This window comes from Acipenser ruthenus, chromosome 2 (assembly GCF_902713425.1).
Source record: "Acipenser ruthenus chromosome 2, fAciRut3.2 maternal haplotype, whole genome shotgun sequence".
NCBI lineage: Eukaryota > Metazoa > Chordata > Actinopteri > Acipenseriformes > Acipenseridae > Acipenser > Acipenser ruthenus.
In genome coordinates this window covers 105,367,883-105,391,496 of record NC_081190.1, presented here as the reverse complement: position 1 = coordinate 105,391,496, position 23,614 = coordinate 105,367,883, and the positions used below count along the sequence as shown (strand labels likewise).

Below are 23,614 nucleotides of genomic sequence, written 5' to 3'. Positions count from 1 at the left end.
ACTCGCACTGTGGTGGGGTACACTCCGCCCTTGTGTGTATTTTGATTTATTTTGTATTTGTGTTGTATTATTATGATATGAATGTATTGTTTAGTTTGTAAAAACATGATTATTGTTTTACAGCATGGATGGGATTAAAATGCCCCATCCAGCTAAAATCGTGAGAATGCATGGTCAACAGCGAGTGATTATTGACATGTTGGCTGTCAGCCATGCAGAGTAAAAATTCTCAAATAGAATGTGACCATCTCTGGATTGATTAATTTATTGCTAATCCGTAGATGGTGACATGTATAAAAACCCACAGCTTTTGCTGGTCGGGGTTGGATGTTCAGGGAGTAAGAACGAGACAGGAGTACATTTACAAAGAGAAATAACTACAATTGCTATTCGTGCTGGATTTTGACAGTATGGTACTTGCTTGTTTGTTTTGGCCATCGCACCATTTGCTTTTTTTATCAGTGTTTTGTGTTTCTGTTAAAACTATTTCATTTCAACAAATACCAGCATCAACGCTTCATCCCTGTAGTACTGTGTGTCTCTGTTCCTGGTCTGACAACGCCATCCTTGCCACAAATACATAGTGAAGTTAAATAAGAATAATGCATGTGAAGGTCCTCTGTTGGTAGTCAGGTATGTATTTCATTAAAGCATCTTAAAAATATATATGGAAAAAGAGGAAACTTTACTCAATTCCCTCATCTGGTCATTCAGAAAAACACACTTATGTTGCTCTATTCATGAAAACTCTTCAGGGCACCATTATCTTAATTCAAAATATTTTTTTTCTGCTAAACTGAACCTTTTGGAGGTTGTCCAACTAATTAACCTGGTTCATCTTTTGTTTCTATTCTGTACAGCCATCACAACTCAGTGCACTAAATATCTTTATTGAGTATAATGCGATGATTCATACAGCTTTTGACATTTATTAAATCTTTGTTTATCAAGAGTCAAGAATGCAGCAGTCCTTGAGGCCTGTGACTAGTAAGTATGCAGGCTTCTGCATTCTGCTGCTTGCTTATTCATAATGTGTTTCTTTTCTGTCTTCCCTTTGACAATTAGGTCTGCATTGTGCAGAAGAGAGACACCAAGAAAATGTATGCAATGAAATACATGAATAAACAGAAATGCATTGAAAGAGATGAAGTTCGGAATGTCTTCAGAGAGCTGCAGATTATGCAAGGTCTGGAACACCCTTTCCTTGTAAATCTTTGGTGAGTAGGAAAATTATATTTTCTTAGTGCAATCAACTCCCAACATTTATACCCCAGTAACTAAGACAATGAAACTGTTTACAGTCAGTGCTGTAACGCACTCTAAAATTCTAGAATTTTTTAAAAAACGGGTTTCTGAAAAGTAATTCCCATAGTACTTTAGACTACGGGGCATACATAACATTGTAGTAACGCGGTAATAACCGTGTAATTAACAATTAGTTTCTGCACCTACATGACAAAAACTGGGCATATGGTGAAAACATAGGAAAGCACAGGCAAGCAGTAAAGCACAAATACGTATGATTACAACATGATAAAAAAAAATAAAAAAAATAGGTAGAGCACCATAAATACTGCGCTCAGTATAAGCTTGAGAAAAACAACAACATATAAGATTAAACTGTTTTATGGAATGTTTTGTTCAGGACTATTTACAATCCACAAAACCAACTGTTTTAGAGAGGGTTATATGCATATTCTCAACATTTAAAGAACCCTTTAACCGAGGAAGATGTTTATAAACACTGATTTCCATTACATGAGAGTAGGTATTAAAACATCATGCTGATATTGGACTCAGCTCTCGTCAAGATTAGCACCAACTAAGACATAGCTTCTTTTACTGTAAACTAATGTGTTCCATCTGCATTTCCTTCCATCTGATGATTTAGATATCAGTCTGCCAGGTACTGACAGCTGAAGTGTAATGCTGGCTCCAGGGATCAGCCTATTTTGCCTCCCTGGCACATCAGCACACACTATGGCTGCAATGCTAGCAACCACAGTGCGGCCTCCGTAGCGCATCAGCATGACAACCGTCTGGACTGAGCTGAGTAGAGTACGTCTCTGGGGTCTTCAAATGAGCACCTTCCAGCCTTAGTGTTTCGTCGACTAGCCCACGACACCTTAAGCGAGCTCAACAGTGATTCTGGCGTCCCAGCATCACCCCCCTCCATCCCCCACTCAGCTAAGCTCCTTTCCATCGACGTTGCTTTCTTTCTACTGTGCTTAAGGCCCCCAACCAGAATCTTTTCATCTCAACTAGAGTCAGTTGCTGCTCCTCTCTACTGCTTCAGATTAGTTCTTCACTATGCGTCGCAATGCTTGACCACTGCATCCCATGTCTCTGAGAAACTGGATTGTAGAGTGTGCCACAAATCCTTGACAACCCACATCCACTGGGTAAACCTGGACTCTCCATCCTCACTTTTCCGCTTCAACATATAGTTGAGTGTAACGAAGTTTCTTCCTTTCATATGGCTCATCCACAGCATCCTTCCATGGCACTGTTAACTCTACCAGGTGAACAAGGCGTGCTGATCCATACCACAAGACAATATCAGGTTGAAGGTCAGTGGTGGCACTCTCAGGTGGGAAAATAAGCAGTTGTCCAACATCTGCCAGCATTTTCCAGTCTCCAGCAGCTTCCAGTTGTCCTAGATGAGTTTTCGTTTTAATACCTTTTCTTGGTGGTTGCTCCCCTGGACAGAGGAATGTTGTTGTTTGTGTGTCATATATTGCTGGAATTGGTGGCAACCTGTTGGTCATGCTGTGCTTGTCTTCTAATGCTAAGGACATAAAGGACACCATGGCTCCTATCCTACCCATAGATTAAGGTTATATGGTGATGGGAGAACATCATATATTGACCTGATGAGGAAACTGATCCTGCTCTGTTCCATTGTCCATAGAGCTTGCCAGCTGATCTTGCGTTGTTCCACACTCTCCCATCTCATCCATTCTCCCTGTTTGGCCTGTGAAACTGCCTTTACGCACCTCATCCTCTCCTCCTACTTTTGCACCTCATTGACTACCAGCTTCCTCCATTGATCTAGGGCTGCTTTGTGCCATGTAGGAGAAGCTGAACCAAGGCCTCCTCATCCATGCTGTATTTGCCCCATGATATCACTGATACAAAGGGCAGAATTTGCATCTTCCACAGCTTCCTTTGCCGCCCACTTTCTTCCAGTTTTCAACACAGGATCTGCCTCCCTCACACATTCGTCGTGTGACTCTACCAATGTAATTTCCAATTGAACCTCGGTTAGAGCTGAGACTGGCAGCTGCAGTATCCCTTTAACATACAGTCCCATTCTGCTGAGGCAGCGTGAAACTCCTAACCATTTCATGACGTATGAACTGATTAACGCTTCCAGCTTCTCTACTGTTGTCAAGGAAACCTCATACACAGTGAGTGGCCACAGAAGTCTTGGCAGTAGACCAAACTGAAAGCACCAGAGTTTAAGTTTGCTTAGTAAAGCGCTGCTGTCTATGCTCTTCAACCCTTGAACTACTTGTTGTCTCACTTCTCCCACACAATCTGTGTCCTTTAGGTCCCCATCATACCATTTCCCAAGACCTTTCACAGGCTTCTCAGACACTGTTGGTATTGCCTCACCATTAATGTAGAACTTCTTATCCACTACTTTACCTTTAATTATAGAGATGCTCCTTGACTTAGTGGGCTTGAATTGCATTTGCCCAATTACTGATTAGTTCAGGCTACTGTTGTAGACATGATTGTCATGTCATGTATGCTCTAATTGGTGACAGTCGCATTCCAGAAGCCAAGCATTCTCCTCCCACTACCCATTTTGACGCCCTGATAATTACTTCCATTGCCATGGTAAAAGCCAATGGAGAAACGGTGCTTCCTGCCATTATTCCAATGTCTAGACACTGCCATGTAGTGGTGAATTCTGAAGTTGGAAAGCAAAATTGCAAATCTCTGAAGTAGGCGTTAAGTTTGTTGTTGTCCTCGACACTGAACAAATCAAATGCTGCCCAAAGAAGTTCATGTGGTACTGAACCATATGCATTAGCTAAATCCAAGAATGTTGCATGGAGCTCCTTCCTTTCCTTTTTAGCTCTTTGAATTTGCTGCCAAAGCACACTGATGTGCTCTAAGCATCCTGGGAAATCTGGAATACTGGCTTTCTGTACTTAAGTGTCAATGAAGCAGTTCTTCAAAAGCAAATGTAATACCGATCCACAAAAAGGGAGACAAAACCGAACCAGGTAACTACAGTCCAATAAGCCTGACTTCTATTATATGGAAACTTATGGAAAGTATAATAAGATCCAAAACTGAAAATTACCTATATGGTAACAATATCCTGGGAGACAGTCAGCATGGTTTTAGGAAAGGGAGATCGTGTCTAACGAACCTGCTTGATTTTTTTGAGGATGCAACATCGACAATGGATAATTGCAAAGCATACAACATGGTTTATTTAGATTTCCAGAAAGCTTTTGACAGTCCAGCATAAAAGATTAATTCTCAAACTGAACGCAGTAGGGATTCAAGGAAATGCATGCACATGGATTAGGGAGTGGTTAACATGTAGAAAACAGAAAGTACTGATTAGGAGAAACCTCAAAATGGAGCGAGGTAACCAGTGGTGTACCACAGGGATCAGCATTAGAGTTTCTGCTATTCCTAATCTACATTAATCCTTTGCGGTCCTATGTCAGACCTGGTCCTACATCGTAATAATCCCTTTCCGGTCCAATGTCGGACCCTGCCCGATGTCATCAAAAAGACGCAAAAAACAGGTCTCCAGTCGTTTTTTCTCCGGAAAAAGCTGAGAAAACCATTCAATGGCCAAGTGAGACCGATAGGAGCCGAGAGAAGCCAAAAAAAGGGGGGCGTATCTCATGAATACTGATAGACCTGACACCACATAGATAACACAGACATAAACAAACAAGATAGCTGCTTCCGCATTCAGCGCTCAAAGAACATCACAGACATTTGCAGAGCTTTTTTTAGATGTTATAGTAATAAAATAATGACTTGGATCGCATTATTGAGGAGTTTGGTGATAAAACGAGTGATCAGGAGATGATTTATCGGTATGTACTACTATTACGAGGTATGTAAAAAATATAGCGAACAAGGGGTGGGATGGGACTGGAGATGCAGTACTGAGTGTCCTGTTGATATGCAGTGCCTTTTAAACCTGTTTTACTGTGAAAGAAAAAAAAAATTTAAACAGCGCGTCTAAAATAAACTACGTGTGTGAAAATAAATTCGACCTGACGCACCTGACACTTGCTGAATAAATGGACCGCAAAGGGTTAATGATTTAGATTCTGGTATAGTAAGCAAACTTGTTAAATTTGCAGACGACACAAAAATAGGAGGAGTGGCAAACACTGTTGCAGCAGCAAAGGTCATTCAAAATGATCTAGACAGCATTCAGAACTGGGCAGACACATGGCAAATGACATTTAATAGAGAAAAGTGTAAGGTACTGCACGCAGGCAATAAAAATGTGCATTATAAATATCATATGGGAGATACTGAAATTGAAGAAGGAATCTATGAAAAAGACCTGGGAGTTTATGTTGACTCAGAAATGTCTTTATCTAGACAATGTGGGGAAGCTATAAAAAAGGCCAACTCTAAGATGCTCGGATATATTGTGAGAAGTGTTGAATTTAAATCAAGGGAAGTAATGTTAAAACTTTACAATGCATTAGTAAGACCTCACCTAGAATATTGTGTTCAGTTCTGGTCACCTCGTTACAAAAAGGATATTGCTGCTCTAGAAAGAGTGCAAAGAAGAGCAACCAGAATTATCCCGGGTTTAAAAGGCATGTCATATGCAGACTGGCTAAAATAATTGAATCTATTCAGTCTTGAACAAAGAAGACTACGCGGTGATCTGATTCAAACATTCAAAATCCTAAAAGGTATAGACAATGTCGACCCAGGGGGCTTTTTTGACCTGAAAAAAGAAACAAGGACCAGGGGTCACAAATGGAGATTGGATAAAGGGGCATTCAGAACAGAAAATAGGAAGCACTTTTTTACACAGAGAATTGTGAGGGTCTGGAACCAACTCCCCAGTAATGTTGAAGCTGACACCCTGGGATCCTTCAAGAAGCTGCTTGACGAGATTCTGGGATCAATAAGCTACTAACAACCAAACGAGCAAGATGGGCTGAATGGCCTCTTCTCGTTTGTAAACTTTCTTATGTTCTTATGTTCAATAGGTAAGCTCACAATCTCTGAGCAACAATGCTGAAGAAAATCTTGCCTTCCACGTTTAACAGGGAAATAGGGCGAAACTGACTGATACTCATAGAATATTTTTCTTTGGGTATAGACCCCACCTGCTCGGCGCCATGCTCTTGGTACAATCTGTTTTTCCCATGTTACTTTCATCAATATCCGCAGGATTCATAAAACGCCAGGGACACTCTTGTACACTGTATGGAACTCCATTAGGCCCAGGAGATGATGATGCCCTTGCCTTTTTCAGAGCTTGCTCTACTTCTTTCCACAGGTACGCAGTCCTCCATTTGGTATTCTGGTGGATTGATAGGTGGGACGTCTGAAGGACTCGACATAGGCTCCTGCCTTTTTGAATCTTTGTGTGTTTCCTTGAGATATCTCTCCAGCTCAGACCTAGTTGCTTTTAGTGTGCCATTTTTCCCCTTGGTGAATAACTTCTTTACAAATTTGAATGAGTCTTTATAAAAGTTAGTTCTCGCATGCTCTTTCTTTTTGCAGCATTTCCATAGGTGCTCAGCTCTGCGCAATGTTGCTAGCTGATCTTTTAAGACCCTTTGTAATAGATTGAGTGCCTCCTTCTGACTTTGTTCTGCTCTCATCCATTGCTTCCTCAGCTGCCTCCTTTCTGTAACTAAGCACTCAATCTCCTGCTGCCATCTAGACTTTACAGGAATAGTTTGTACTTTCTCTTTTCTTTTTTCAACTCCAAACCTCTCGCTTCGATATGCGTAGATGGTATCCCCAAATTTATCCAGCTTCTTTTCAACTCTTCCACCTAACCTTTCCAATGCAAAACAGAGATCTGTGTTTACTGTGTCCCACACTCTTTTCTAATGTATACTCAATTACATTTCTAAATGATTAGTGCTAAATTATTAGTCATGTATTTTTAAGTTAAAGTCCAGACGGCCCTACATAAGCTTGCTTTCAGATGGTTGTCTCATTTTTCATTTGCTTCAGGAAAAATATATCAAGACATATGGTACTGGTATCTAAAAGTATCACAGCTGGCAGTTTTCCCCCAAAAAATATTTGTTTTCCTTTTTAACAGTCTATTAAAGGTAATTTACATCACCACGGTCTTACTTTTCCATTGAACCCTCATTAAACATTTAATTTCCTCATTAGTACCTTTGAACTGATGGTTTGGATTGAGCAACAAAGCACTAAAATAGTTTAATCAGTCCCACAAGCCCATTTGGAGCGTCTAAAGGTCAGCTGTACAGAAATGGCAATGGAAAATGATTCCCTGCTAAGCTGCTGCTTTTAACCAGTGAATCTATTAATACTGAATTCTAATTGTTGTTCACCTCTTCTGTATATGTAATGTTATTTACTGTAAAGGGCATATTATCATTATACAGTAATTGTAACATCACATGAATATTGTACAATTAAGGGTATACGTTAAAGTAAAGGTACAGTATTATTACATTGTATTTACAATATTGAATACATATACAGTGCACAAAGCCCCTGCATTATAAAACCATCCATGATTCTTATAAAACATCAATACTAGTTATACTGTACCGTAGGTAATAGTTACACATTTCCAACAAAATTTATTTCATGAAATTTTCGAAATGTCTCAGGCGCGTCAGGTTTGTTTTGACACACACAGTTTATTTTAGACACCCTGTTTAAAAGTATTTTTTCACAGTAAAACAGGTTTAAAAGGCACTGCATATCAACAGGACACTCAGTATTGCATCTCCAGCCCCACCCCACCCCCTGTTCGCTGTATTTTTCACATGCCTCTTCATAGTCGTGCATACTGATAAATCATCTCCTGATCAGTTGTTTTATCACCAAACTCCTCAATAATGCGATCCAAGTCATTATTTTATTACTATAACATCTCAAAAAGCTCTGCAAATGTCTGTGATATTCTTTGAGCGCTGGATGCGGAAGCAGCTATCTTGTTTGTTTATGTCCGTGTTATCTATGTGGTGTCGGGTCTATCAGTATTCATGAGATACGCCCCCTTTTCTTCCGGCTTCTCTCAGCTCCTATTGGTCTCACTCGGTCATTGAATGGTTTTCTCGGCTTTTTCCGGAGAAAAAACGACTAGAGACCTGTGGTTTGCGTCTTTTTGATAATGTCGGACAGTAGCCTTGTGGCTGCCACATCACACCGCCCAATAGAGCAGTCTGCGCACACCCTGTGTCCACTAATGCATGGGTTTTCACATTCCCTATAACCACATGTGACAGGCTAGCTGCAGGGAGGACTTCAGGCCAGAAAGAATCACAGAGACAGACATACTGTGTGCAACTGAGTTGCGGCAGCGCTCAGTGTTTAATAAACAAATAAATAAAAGGTTGAACAAAACACAGGACACAGTGAATGAAATGTGCATCTATATATACTGTTGTGCCGGGATTCAATTACTAATTAATTATTCACTTGAATCCCAGCACGTGAATTAATTATGTGTAACCTCGTGCTCACATATTAAATACTTTAAATGCACGTGAAGTGCCTAAATACAATTGTAAGGGATTATTTTTTGTATCGTATAACATGCAGCAGGTGTGATGGTAAACAGGAGCCCCTTACCCGCTGTCCTCTCTGGTGTTGTAGAGGTCTCGGCGGCCTGGGTTTTTGTGTAACAATGCAGCTTGAACACGTGGTGCCTCCAGGGGAATATAGGTTCCCCCACCTTAACTCTCCAGCTGTATTTCTGAAGAGGTATTGTGCAGCAACACAGTCAATACTTCACTTCAATATTATAATGACCCCAAACCTTTTTTCCCTATAGTTAACTCAGGATATATTTAACTATACAGGGGAATATTACTGTAGTAGTAGTATTAACAATTATACCCAGCTTAGCATATATATATATATATATATACATACACAAATTACACAACAATAGTATACTATAACAACAATGATTGGGTTTATTATAGTAATATGGATTATATGGCTAAATAAATGCAGTTCAGCTTAAAGGGCAACAAACATTATAAACTAAAGAAAAAAGGGTGCTATTCAATCTATATCCCTCCCACTGTGCACATGTATTGTTTGTTGTATTTTTTACAGTCAATGTTCCTGTTGTGCAGAACTAGTTCTGTGTTTTATTTCGTTGGAGTACTCTTATTTTCCACGAGGTTTGTGAATGTCATTGACTTTCAGGTATTTTACGTTATTAAACTGTCGTTCCTTTTTTTTTATTTTCAGCTGCCAATTATTCCTTCCAATCAAACGTAATTTTCCTCAAATTCACAATACACTTCCGAATATATTTTCTCACTATTCACAAAGGAATATCCCGCAATTCAAACTGACCTGAGATCTGTTTTTCTCTTTTGTGGCGAGCGTGGGCCAAGCTGCAGGGTCGGCCGTCTAGTCTGCAGTCAACGTGACTGTCCCGTGTCAGGCGGCGTGCAACGTGAGCAGTGTCGTTTTATTCAAACTGGTGTTTTCTTTTTCATTTGTAGATGCATCCAGCGATTGGATACTAGGTATTTACAGATTTATTTAAACTGTAATAGTTTTAACAGTGAAAGCGTCGCTCCACCGTCTGTTTTGGGTCTTTCTGTTTATTTTCTCCCGATCAGCTGCCAGGCGTCTGTTTTCAGTCTCGGGTCTCCTCCTTCCCTTTCGCTCTTTCTCAGCCCAAATTGAAACGCACATCCTGCCCAGGCGTCATCACAGGCAGAGGCACAGATTCCCTGCGGTCCTAAAGAGCTCAGTCACTCTACCGTAGCTATACAAATAACCTGCTTTGCTGAAGGGGGTTACATTCTCCCCTCTTTAAAATGTCTGATGCCCCCATCAGATTAACTTCTATACACGATCGGTACCGATCTGGTCTGGTCATGATCCAGTAGGAAATGCCCTGTGTATGTTTTCGAACGACATGTAGCGGTTCATCCCTAGAAGTACCTGGTGAATCATAAGTAAGGCGGACAATCGGCTTCACTTCACGACCACTTCGTCTTGGCTCTAAGGTCTGTGGCTCTGAAACTGAGGGAATTCTCCCCTCTTCAGATTCTGTATCCGGTGCTGGATCTACTTCAACAGGATCCACCACACTTTCAGGTTCACTATCTGCACGCACACTAACATCCTCTCCTTCAGGTGGTACGTCTGCCTCCACGGGTAAGTCTGCATCGTTCTCCACAATATTCTCAGTTTCAGTAGAGGGTTCTGGGCTCTGTAATTTGTCACTCCCAGAATAATCAAAGATCTGAGTGACCTCACCTTCCTCTGATTCTGAATCAGAACTTGAATTTAACTGTTCGAGCGGATGTTCTTCTTGGCTAGTTTTCTGGGCTTGATCCAACAGTCCCCTAGTCCTAGGTCTGGACACAGATGTACTGGGTTCAGTTACAGAAGGAACGGTCACTAACTGCCCAATAGGTAGTAAGTGGTTTCTGTGAAGCACTTTTATCAGTCTCCGACCCATCTCCTTCTTGAGACGATAAACAGGTATGTTTGGCAGTTTTCCAGTAACCACAAATGGTTCAGCATTCCACCTGTCTCCCAGTTTATTTTTTCTAGGCACGCCTAGACTTCTTATCAGCACCCGATCTCCAGGAAACAACTCTTGATCCCGGACCCTGAGATCATATCTGGCTTTGTTCTTCTGGGCCATCTTCTGTGCTGACTCAAGGGCTAAGCGGTAGGCATCTTGCAGTTCTTGTTTCAGTTTTTTGACATACTGAAGGTAAGTTTCTGTACCAGCTCCATCAGGTGAAACACCAAAACAAATGTCCACTGGTAGGCGAGCCTCTCTCCCAAACATAAGAAGGTAGGGTGAAAATCCAGTGGCCTCATTTTTGGTACAATTGTAAGCATGCACTAGGTGCGAAACATGCTGGCTCCATTGGATTTTCTTGCACTTCTCCAGTGTACCTAACATGTTTAGTAAGGTCCTGTTAAATCTTTCGGGCTGTGGGTCACCTTCAGGGTGATAAGGAGAGGTTCGTGATTTTTTCACTCCCAACATCTGTAGCAGTTCTTTGATCACTCGGCTCTCGAAATCACGCCCCTGATCCGAATGTATCCGGGCCGGCCATCCATAATGTACAAAATACTTCTCCCAGAGTACTTTGGCCACGGTACAAGCTCTTTGGTCTCTAGTGGGGAAGGCTTGAGCATAGCGGGTGAAATGGTCCGTTATGACCAGGATGTTGCTGAGACCTTTGCTATCTGACTCCAGAGATAAAAAGTCCATGCACACTAGTTCCATGGGCCTTTGGCTTCGTATGTTGACCAGTGGGGCGGATCTCTTGGGCAGCGTCTTCCGGGCTATACAACGAAGACAGTTTTTGCAGTGTGTCTCCACATCTTTGCTTTGATGGGGCCAGTAGAACCGTTTTCTCACCTGGTCCAAAACCTTGTCCACACCAAGGTGTCCACTGTCATCGTGCAGGGCTTTCAGAACAGTTTCTCTATACTCCTGGGGTAACACTAGTTGTTGGAGCTGCCGAGGGGGATCCTTAACTACTCTGTAGAGGACTCCTCCCCTGAGCACGAGCTTGTTCCATTCCCTCAAAAACAGTTTGGTGTCAGGATGATCAATCTTGACCCATTGAACAGGCTTATCCAGTTTCTTTGCAAGCAGCACTCCCTTGAGGCAGGGGTCTGTCCTTTGAGCTCTCTGCAAATCCCCATGACTTAGTCTGGGAAGCGATGTTACTTGCAGCTCCGACGAGTAAGCATAGGCATCTGGGATTGCAGCAGGGGGTGCTCCCAGGGTATCTACAGCCCTAAGATGGTTTACTGTGGCATTCTCTGATTGCATTGTTACCATCTTACACATGGCTCGGATCCCAGGGGCAGATATCTCAACCCACTCATCATCAGCATGTCTGTTGGGGTGAGGCCTTCTTGACAAGGCATCTGCATCGATGTTATGACGTCCGGCACGGTACACGATTTGGAAATCATAACCATCTGTGTCCAGTTGCATCCAATCGCGCCGACTTCAAGATATAGGTTAGGGGGTTGTTGTCAGTTCTTACAGTGAACTTGGCTCCATACAGGTAGTCATGGAATCTATCGACAACTGCCCACCGCAGTGCCAGAAATTCCAGTTTGTGGACTGGATAGTTTCTTTCTGATGCAGATAGGCTTCTGCTAGCGTATGCTACTGGCCTCAAACTGTCAGGATATTTTTGATATAGGACGGCTCCGAGTCCCTCCAAACAGGCATCTACATGCAGGAGATATGGCTTTGTGGAATCAGCAAATGCTAGGACCGGGGCATTGGTCAATTTTTCAATCAGTGTGCGGAACGCATGCTCGCAACCTTCCGTCCACCTGGCAGCAAAAGGCTCATTAGTTTTGTAGTACGTCTCCTTGGAGTTTGAAGACTTCTTATCCTTCCTTGTAGGTGGATAGCCTTTGGTCAGATCATGGAGGGGCCTACAAATGGAGGAGTAGCCCGGTACAAAACGCCTGTAGTACCCACAGAATCCTAAAAAACTCTGCAATTCCTTCAAATTGGTCGGCCTCGGCCACGTAGTGAGCGCCTCGATTTTAGCAGGGTCAGTTGCAATGCCTTGCTGAGACACTATGTGACCCACATACTTGACACTGGTTTGGCAGAATTGGCATTTATCCAATGATAGCTTTAAGCCTCGTTCCTGCAAGCGATCCAACACTTTAAGGAGACGTTCTTCATGCTCCTCAAGTGTCCTTCCAAAAACTATGAGGTCATCCAAATAAACCAAGACTTCCAGGAGATTCATATCTCCAACTGTCCGCTCCATTAGTCGTTGGAACGTTGCCGGTGCTCCAGATATCCCCTGTGGCATGCGCTGGAACTCATAGAATCCCAGGGGACAAATGAACGCGGTTTTCTCCATGTCTTCAGGGCTCATCGGAATTTGGTAATATCCGCTCCGTAGATCAAGAACAGAAAACCAGCAGCTTCCTGACAAACAGTCCAGAGCTTCTTCCACCCGAGGCATAGTATATTGATCAGGTATGGTTCGCTTATTTAATGTGCGATAATCAATGCACATTCTTACATCACCATTTTTTTTTCGAGCTACCACAATGGGCGATGCGTAAGGGCTTCTAGACTCTCGAATGATGCCAATCCTTTGCAAATCCTGAAGATGTTTTCGGATGTCTTCCACATCGGCAGGTGCAAGTCGTCTTGATCGCTCTCTGAACGGGGTGTCATCTCTCAAACGAATATGATGTTCTACTCCACTCGCACATCCCACGTCCCAATCACAAGTCGAGAAAACATCAGCTCTTTGGGCTAATTTGGTTTGCAGCCGTTCTTTCCAACTGGAAGGCAAAGGGGAAGTTCCAAAATTCAGCTTAGCCATATCAAAACTTGGTGTTCGCTGCTTAGTTGGAATGGAGTGAGCCACGGTGGCGGCCTGGTACACATGTGCTATCAGTGTGCCCACCGGTATTGTGACAGGATGTGCTGAGGCATTACAAACGGGGACCTGGACTGTGGCAGTCGTCTTGTGTGACGTTTGAGCTACTCCCCTTCTAATAAAAAGACCGTTCGGCAGTCGGTCATCTTCAGGAGCTTCGATGAGAATCAGCTGATTTTTCCCATCATCTGAGACTTGGGCTTTTCCCTCAACCACCTGTACGGTACCCGGGGGTATGGTCACTGGCAAACAACCCAGCGTCTGAATGGTTCCTATTGGCCCTCTAGCTGTCTGCAAGAGTTCTCTCTCTTTCTTGATGTAAGCATCGAGGCACAAGGCATGAATCTTTAGTTTCCTGGCGTAATTATCTCCTGCTCGGTCGCGACACACACGAGCCAGTATCCCAAATATGGCGGCATTTGTCCCTATTAGGCAAGGGATATGGTTAGGAGAACCAGTAGAAGGACAAACCAGGGCTAAGGTTTCTAATGTCTGCTGCACACCCACAACATCTGCAGGGAATTCCAGGAATACATTGATATATCCCAGATATGGATACTGTCCCTCCCCAAGGCCCCAGATAGCAAGACCAGTAAGTGGGTGCAATGGTAGGTGACTGAGGTGCTCCCTGTAGTAATGCTCAAAGATTATCGTAACCTGTGATCCAGTGTCAAGAATGGCACAGCATGGGCGACCTTCTATTCGCACAGTTACTTCTGTCTTAGGGCCACACAGACCAGCAGGCCATGGATTTGTTGGTGTATTTCCCACAGTGTTACTTTCCAGGCTAAATAGCTCCTGTGAATCGGAGTGCGCTTTTGACGATAGGGGCCCAGGGCACTCCTTTACTGGGTCCCATCGTAGTTTCCCAACTGATTCCCATACATGGCTTCAAGACGTTCAGCAACCAAAGTAGCATTTCCAGTGTTGACACACTCTTTTATCCTATGACCATCCAATCCACAACGGTAGCAAAAGGATCTGAATGGAGCTCTGATAGTAGTTGGAAGTGGCTGCCTTCCAGCAGAGTGGAGAGTTGTTCCATCTTGTCCAGTTCCTTCAGCTGAATTCTCCCTCTTGTAGAATGGCTGATGACCCCTTGCGCGGACATCTTGGCGTGGCCGGGCATCCTGATAGTGATGCTGCTGCTGCACAGTCAAGGATGATATTTGTTTCCTAATCTCCTGTAGCTGCTCTTTTAGGCTATCCATTTCTGCATTAGGGGCTGGTGTGACATCAGGTGTGTTAGCATGATGCACTCTAATGGGCGCTGTGGGGGGGTTTTGCTTGAGGCTCTCTCTCTCCTCTTCCTCTCTGATCTCTTTTATCAGAACAGAAAAAGTGGGAGGATTTTTCTGCCGTTCTTTAAGCCGGAGTTTAACTAGGCACATGTCAGAGTATATGGCTCCTTTAAGTAGCTGATTTAAGCGTGCTTTTCCTAATGCACTGGCTTCTATGCCTCCCTTCACATATACTTTCTGTAACAACTTCTCCAACCGGGCCAAGAATATAGACAGCTTTTCTCCCTGCCTCTGCATGGTAGTGCGAAATCGTAAATATAAGTCCTCTCCGCTCTCTGTGCTTCCAAACATGTGCTCAAGTGTACTGAGGTATTCTTGAGCCGACGCATCCGGGTTTGCCACACGCAGAGGTCTGACAACATCAAGAGCAGGGCCTCTCAGACTTTCCACTAGCCTTTTCCGCTTTTCTCCTTCTCCACACTGCCATTCTTGGATCATATGTGCTGCTTGGTCCATCCAGGTGTCATAGTCATCCTCCTGGCTAGGGGTGGGCTTGACGCCAGAGAACACTCTAAGCCGTTTGTAGGAAGTGCCTTCTGAAGATGGCTTCAGAGCTTTTTCAAGTGCTTTCCCAATAGTAGATAGTAAGTCATCTGTAGCGCTCGTTGAGGAGGCTGCTTGAACTCCAGCTACTTCTTGCAGATCGTTCAGTGTCTTTCCTTCAGTCTCCAAAAACATTTGCAGCTTCTTTTTGAAATCTGGAGTTGGAGTTTGGGGGTCAGGCATTAAAAGTACTTGCTGCAACGTCAAAGGTGGACTATCACTATCTGTATCCATGGTCTCGGTCAGGTCCACCTCAACCAGATCTTTGTCACTGCAACACAATGCGAACCACTGATCATCATTCAGGTTGTAATATCTTCCCAAACACTTTACTCTTCCCAAATCATCATTAGCGCGGAGTACTTCTAATAATTTTTGTGTGGTAATGTTCTCAGGGAGATTGCCTACCCAGAAAGCACGTGGTGGAGCAACACCTTCGGCAGCGCACCATGCCAGTAACTTAATTTTGTCCATTTTGATGGCTCAGAAACAACAACAGCAATGCTGGTCAAACTGAATGGTCGCACAATTACTGCTTGCTTAGCAATTAGCCTCCCAGCGGAGCCTCCATTTTGTAAGGGATTATTTTTTGTATCGTATAACATGCAGCAGGTGTGATGGTAAACAGGAGCCCCTTACCCGCTGTCCTCTCTGGTGTTGTAGAGGTCTCGGCGGCCTGGGTTTTTGTGTAACAATGCAGCTTGAACACGTGGTGCCTCCAGGGGAATATAGGTTCCCCCACCTTAACTCTCCAGCTGTATTTCTGAAGAGGTATTGTGCAGCAACACAGTCAATACTTCACTTCAATATTATAATGACCCCAAACCTTTTTTCCCTATAGTTAACTCAGGATATATTTAACTATACAGGGGAATATTACTGTAGTAGTAGTATTAACAATTATACCCAGCTTAGCATATATATATATATATATACATACACAAATTACACAACAATAGTATACTATAACAACAATGATTGGGTTTATTATAGTAATATAGATTATATGGCTAAATAAATGCAGTTCAGCTTAAAGGGCAACAAACATTATAAACTAAAGAAAAAAGGGTGCTATTCAATCTATATCCCTCCCACTGTGCACATGTATTGTTTGTTGTATTTTTTACAGTCAATGTTCCTGTTGTGCAGAACTAGTTCTGTGTTTTATTTCGTTGGAGTACTCTTATTTTCCACGAGGTTTGTGAATGTCATTGACTTTCAGGTATTTTACGTTATTAAACTGTCGTTCCTTTTTTTTTATTTTCAGCTGCCAATTATTCCTTCCAATCAAACGTAATTTTCCTCAAATTCACAATACACTTCCGAATATATTTTCTCACTATTCACAAAGGAATATCCCGCAATTCAAACTGACCTGAGATCTGTTTTTCTCTTTTGTGGCGAGCGTGGGCCAAGCTGCAGGGTCGGCCGTCTAGTCTGCAGTCAACGTGACTGTCCCGTGTCAGGCGGCGTGCAACGTGAGCAGTGTCGTTTTATTCAAACTGGTGTTTTCTTTTTCATTTGTAGATGCATCCAGCGATTGGATACTAGGTATTTACAGATTTATTTAAACTGTAATAGTTTTAACAGTGAAAGCGTCGCTCCACCGTCTGTTTTGGGTCTTTCTTTTATTTTCTCCCGATCAGCTGCCAGGCGTCTGTTTTCAGTCTCGGGTCTCCTCCTTCCCTTTCGCTCTTTCTCAGCCCAAATTGAAACGCACATCCTGCCCAGGCGTCATCACAGGCAGAGGCACAGATTCCCTGCGGTCCTAAAGAGCTCAGTCACTCTACCGTAGCTATACAAATAACCTGCTTTGCTGAAGGGGGTTACACAATTATACATTTTAAATACTCATGCTCATTACCCACATTATATCCTGTGTACCAACTACAATACACCAACATTAACACACCACATGCAACATATAACACAGAAATGCACACAGGGGCGGGACACATTGCCACACCACATAAAAAATACAAGGGTGCTCCCGACCATTTCCCCATCGCTTACCCGATTCCGATGTCAAGTGACATGTCGCCCTGTCACACTCCATTGCCAATGGGCAAAACTGGGCGGGTTACCCCGGTTGTTGGCACCTGAAACCGATAGGAGGGGCAGAAGGAGCTGAAGTTATGTGCTATGGCAGTGGGGCAGGGTCAGCCAATATACCCCAGCTGGGGGCCAACCTTTGCCTCCATTGTGGGGAGGTAAGGTTGCCTGATGGGGTCGGTGGTCTGGGAGGTCTCGGTCCTAGTCCGGGTGATACTGGGGAAAGAGGAGTTAATCCTCTGCTGTTCTGCGGAGAGGGAGAGTGCAACAAGTTGGTCTTGGCGGAGACCAGGGAGTCTCTGAAGTCCTCTGCCAGTTTTATCACCTCTTCCAGGGTGACCGGATTGTGGTGGCGTATCTACAATTTTCAGCACCGACCACATGGCTAAACTGCTCCATGGTTATCACCTCGTCCGTTCTGGGTGGGGGTGAGCCAGTGTACCATGTGGTCGCACAAAAGTTGGGCAACCACCCTGAGGCGGGTGTCCTGCGGCCTCTGGTACTCCCTGAATCTCACCCGGTGTGTTTCCCCCATGATGTTCAGGCGGCAGAGAATGGCTGTTACTGTTCAATGCTCAAGGTCATTTTAGTCAATCAAAGCACATATAGACAAATATGTACTACCCAAACTGCACCAGCCACCACTGAGCTCACATTCTGTCCTTTCTATTATAAAATATCATTGTGTAGAAAGTTAAGCTTTTTAATTATTATGATTATTATGTTATTGTACATTTCCCCAGCCCAGATAAACTGCAGGCCATATACAACTTGAATTAATCAAGCTGTGTCACCTATTAGCCTCAGCAATTATTAGACATGGCCAGCGCAGACAGTTGCCACTTGCTGTGTGTAAATATTCCCTTGGTTACCAGGCGCTCCTACATGATTATTCTATATACTGTACGTACATTGGCACCAAAAATTAAATAGGACCATTGTCACCCAGTAATATGCCTGGAACTGACAGTACAAAAGTTCTGATGTAAATAAATTGTCAAAATATTTAATACCTTTTAGTTTTTATAAATGCTTATTAATGGATACTTAAACTAAAGTGTAATCCCCTTTATTTAGATCTCTGAAAGCCTGTTGACACTTTGAGGGTATATTAATGGTGTTACAATGAATTATAAAGTATCGTAGTGCACAAAGTTTATATTTTTTATTATTATAAAGAGTAACTTGAAGAGTATGCTGTGTGACCCAATTAACATAAGATTTGAAATAAATTATGTTAATGTAATCTGATTTACAAACACAAATTAGGTTAATTACTTTTGCTGTAACAAACACTGTCGTTCATACATTAGGATAAACGTATGAATCAATTACACTCATCACATTACCTCACTGTTTCACGCCATATCACTGAACTAAGGTACTACACGACTAATTTTTATAAAGGATACATTTACTCTATACAAATTGCAGAAAAATGCAAATTGGACCTCACTGGAATATGTATGTGCACCACGTTTTCAATTTCCATTTTGCTTCCTGAGTTCTAAGAGATATTCATACATTGACCAAGACAGAAAGACACCTATTTGGCTCATAAAATTACGTATTACTATTGTGCACGCAGGCAAACATAAACATCTTAACATATAACATATCAAATGCAATTAAAGTTAATTAACTTAATTATACCTCTATTGATGGAAATAGATATAACCAAAAGTCAATCTGTAGATATTCTGCAGTAATCTATCGGTTTTATTGGCCTTTTAAATGTTTTCTTGAATTTAGATAACATTATTGAAACATATATTTTAATCTTCAGTGTAGCGCAATGCAGTGTTTTATTTAATTTAGATTAAAAGACTGGGTTTTACCAATACATTATCTTGCTAGATGAACTATAAAAACTATAAGAAAACCTTGAAAGAATCCTACACATTTTGGTTTGCCTGTTATTACGACAGGCCATTTCAGTAGGCTGTCTCAAGTGTTGCAGCAGGAGGAAGGAGCCACTGAATTACTTTGGATTCAATCAAGTCTTTTTTCAATGTTTTTTGCTTTGAGCTGATAAGAGGTTTATGGAAGTAACATTACAGGCTTTGTACAAAAAAAATGTAATTGCAGTGTGACTGATTTATCCACAAAGACTGCAGATTTATTTTCCTGAAGAATCTCTTTTTCATAGGTGAAGGTTAGATTTTTTTTTTTATTTCCCCTTATCATCAAGAACAGTAAGAGTAAGATACAATATAAATTCAGTTCGAAGGTCTGAGTTTATGAAAAATGTATAGCTTTATTAAAGCTGCAGTGAAACAGCCTTATGCTATAGTCTGCTGTTGCCATAAATTGTTTTTTTAATTTCATACTGTATTGCTTCAGAACACTGCCCGTATTTTCCAATTACTTTTTATTTATTTCAAAAAGGGTTCATTTAAAGCAGTAGAGATTCCGAGCTGTGTTTATATAAACACGGCATGGCAAAATAACAATCTCTGATTGGTTAAACAGCATCACATGACCATGTGTATATAGCGTATACCATGGCTTGCATACCAATGAGCCACTTCACACTGAATAAATCACTATGCACCACTACATTCTAAATTCCATGACAAACTGCCATTTTATTTGTTATTAGTTACAAAACCACAGCCAAAAATGAGTGACATTCCACCTATTTCCTTTAATATATTTGGGGATGAAACTCCAGATAACTAGTACAACACCAACTTTCGGAGGGAAGTCAGCAGTCCACCTGAAGAAAAATAAAAATAATAATAAGTACACCAGCAACTGTCAAGAGTAGACACATAACAGTAGAGGAGGAAGAGCTAAAGAAATAGAAGCAAACAAAGATTGAAAAAAACACACACGACAGCATGTGCAGTTAATGTACTTAAAGACTGGCTTAAAGAAAAAAATATGGACATTAATTGTAAAGGAATAAGTCCAAGAAATCTCAACAACATTAAGAGAATGTTATGCCAGTGCAAGAAGTTCAACTGAGAGCTGGACTAAATAGATATTTTAACAGTAGAAATTTTAACATTGCTGCTGGTACCTGACACCGCAGTCAGATTGGTGCGTAAAGTCTGGTTCGATCTTAAACTTCATCTGGCACGACGTGGACACAAGGGTGTCTGACAACTAACAAAAACATCTTTTGAGATCCAAAAGGGTGAAAATGGACCTGAATATGTGTGCCTCACCGACAATGAGGACACAAACTCACCTCAAGATCCGGCTTCAGCATCCATCGCAGTTGATCTCCTGCCTTCCACAGTGTTATTTGAAACTCCGCCCAGACCATCACCATCATTAGCTTGTGCTCAGTTCTCTAGTTTCAAGATGCCACTTTCGATGCAGAAATTCACAATAAACGAAGATGTGCAATTTATTTTTAATAAGTGAATAATAAATTAAATTAAATTAAATTAAATGTATACACAATAAAAGTTTAAAATGTTTTTAAATTATTTTCAGTATTTTCATTATTTTAATTCCCCCAAATGACTTATAAGCAGTATAAACCACTTCAGGCCGTGCGGTTCCAATGATATATGCCACTGCTGGGGTGCTTAAAGGCCCTTGGCTTATGCCTCAGGCCTTATCGCCACCCCAGGCACGGTATATATTGTGGGAACAGCACGGCTCTTGTGGTTTATACCTTAATATATATATATATATATATATATATATATATATATATATATATATATATATATATATATATATATATTAGAGCTGTCACTCGATTAAAAATTTTGATCGGTTAATTTATGGCCATTAGTTGATTAATCGGTAGATGAATCCCTGCACATTTTTAATAAAGGTAACAATCGTATAGTGGCTATTCTGCTTAGTAATACTTCAATCAATAGACTGTAAATAAAATAATAAATACATGCCCAATGGGAATTTGGTCTTTTTAAAACCATTTGTATTATTATTTTAACTTTAGTAAATGTAACACATGTTACCTTAATAAGCTGTTGATTTAGTTATAAACATCAGAGTGTTTTTGTTTCTGTGTTTGTGCATTGCTAATAATTTTGCGCAATCCTTGTACAAAACAAGGCAACAATTATGATTTTTACACAACTTTAACCCCTTTTTATACAAGCTGTCCTACCACTTCTGGTGAGAGAGAGTGCAATTCCCTAAATAGCAGCACGCATTTCCCTGTCTACCTGAATGCACGATTAAATTGTAAAATAAAAAAATCTGCGATCAGATCTTTAGTTGATTAATCAGTCCATTTGATCTGTTAATCAAACAACCCTAATATATATATATATATATATATATATATATATATATATATATATATATATAATTTTTTGCTCAAAGAGCCATCTTCCCAACATTTCCCAACATTTCAGTATGTTTAACATACCTTTGTCAAGGGAAAGTGTGTTTGAAAACAAACATGGATTTATAGGCTTTTGATGCCATGGTAACCACACATGTATTTATTTTTAAATGTAATGTCTTTGTGATGTCTATTGGTCCATTTACTTTTTATTTATTTTTTATTTCTTATATTTGATAGGTGGTTTTGCATTATTTTCTATAATGATGTACCTATCTCTCCTACATATTTTATTTTATTACATTTTATGCAAAATATACCATATACAAGGTTGCTATTTTCATCTTTAGCCAGCTGGAGTTATAACAGGAAAATGTAGGACCTTCATCAAAGTGTACTCTATTTTCCAGCCTTCCCCCCATCACCTGAAGACATCACTACAGATTTTTCCACAGCTGCCACCACCCAGCTCTGAGTTGGAGTTAGCATATGATGCATACTTCAGTTGTTAGCCTATGGGGTTGTGCTGCAGACTGCACAGGGTCGCAGATTGCTGCTTCACAAGATTATTTTTCCAATACACACAAGACACTACATCAAATTTAGCACAGAGAGAAGAACAAGAGGGCATAAATGGAAGCTGAGTTAAAGTAAGTTTTGAACAGGAAACAATTTTAGAAAGGCAGGAAGCACTTTGTTTACACAGAGATAAATGCATGAAATAGCCTACCAGGTGAAGTGGTAGGGTCTAAAACAATGGGAAAGATTCTGTGCTTTTAAATTAGTTCCCCCAGTACAGCAGAATGGTGTGCTAAAAAGGGAAAAGCCTTAGGGTTTTGGAATTCTCCTGAAAATAGACCATGAAATGCGGGCCAGGAACAGTACTGTGGGTACACAGTGTTTTTTTGAAGATACATTTTTTTTTTTTTTTTTGAAAGAGGAGAAAGGACCAAGGGATGGATGTCTGACTCACCTGCCTAAAAGGGGAGGAATGGTTCATGTATCACCTGACTACCACACCCCACACCAGGAGGTGGAAGGGGCTGCCGAACAGGGCTAAGTGAGGCTCCGGGCCCGAAGAAAAAGGGGAGAAGCGGACATCCCTGGAAGAAGGGGAAGAAGCCGGTGCAAGCTCCAGCGCCCACGAGCATCCAGCAAGCACGTGGGGGTGTGCACGAGCATCCAACACCCTCGATTGAGATATAGGACTGGCTGCTGAACCCTAAGGTGAACATCATGGAGGCCATCCAGAGGGCCAGAGATGGGGAGCAATGGGAAGCCTGGGAAAAGCAACACTGCCAGAGGGAAACTACCCACTGCTCATGCCTCAGCCGCCAGGGGGAGACTACCTGCTGCTCCCACCTTCACCAACACAGGAATTGTCAACTCCTACCCTGTCCTGCAACTCCCAGGGCTGCCACACCTGCACCACCTAGGGCTGCTGCGCCTGCAGTGCCTAGGGCTGCCATGCCTGCAACTCCCAGGGAAGCCAAGCCTGCATTGCCCAGGGTGGCCTGTTCTGCACCACCAGGGAATGCCTGTATGCCATCGCCCAGGGAAGCCAGTTCACCATTGCCCGGGGAGGTAAGTTTGCCATCACCTGGGAAGGCCAGTTCGCCACCATCCTGGGAGGCAAGTTCATCATCGCCTGGGGAGGTCAGTTCGCCATCGCCCGGGGATGCCTGCACGTTACCGCCCAGGGATGCCTGCTTGTCATTGGCCGGGGCTTTGTTGTGTCCAGCAGCAGCAGTTGTGATGCCGGAAATTCTGGGGCTGGAGCCAAAGAAAAGGGAACCGCCGACTACAGAGAAGGGGGAGAGGTGAGGAGACCACTTCCA

At 42.1% G+C, this 23,614-nt stretch overlaps 2 protein-coding genes across 3 annotated transcripts in view; one reads left to right on the top strand and one right to left on the bottom strand.

Annotated features, from left to right (window-relative positions):
• The window catches only part of LOC117408347 (serine/threonine-protein kinase 32B-like), a 111,709-nt gene that overhangs the window by 24,373 nt on the left and 63,722 nt on the right, over nt 1-23,614 (top strand). Inside the window, exon 3 of the mRNA XM_034013265.3 lies at nt 1,066-1,217. Within this exon, the coding sequence (XP_033869156.3) occupies nt 1,066-1,217 (152 nt within the window). The remainder of the gene's footprint in view (nt 1-1,065; nt 1,218-23,614) is intronic.
• Nucleotides 13,448-17,068, bottom strand: LOC131702902 (paraneoplastic antigen Ma1 homolog). 2 transcript variants are annotated; one of them, XM_059005424.1, is made up of 2 exons: nt 16,088-17,068; nt 13,448-15,719 (listed from the first exon to the last, which is right to left on the bottom strand). In XM_059005424.1, the coding sequence occupies exon 2, from the start codon at nt 15,680-15,682 to the stop codon at nt 14,450-14,452; it is 1,233 nt and encodes a 410-aa protein (XP_058861407.1). In that variant the 5' UTR covers nt 15,683-15,719; nt 16,088-17,068; the 3' UTR covers nt 13,448-14,449. The 2 variants fall into 2 exon arrangements, with proteins under 2 accessions (XP_058861407.1, XP_058861398.1); XM_059005415.1 differs by having other exon boundaries at nt 13,448-16,211; nt 16,824-17,068.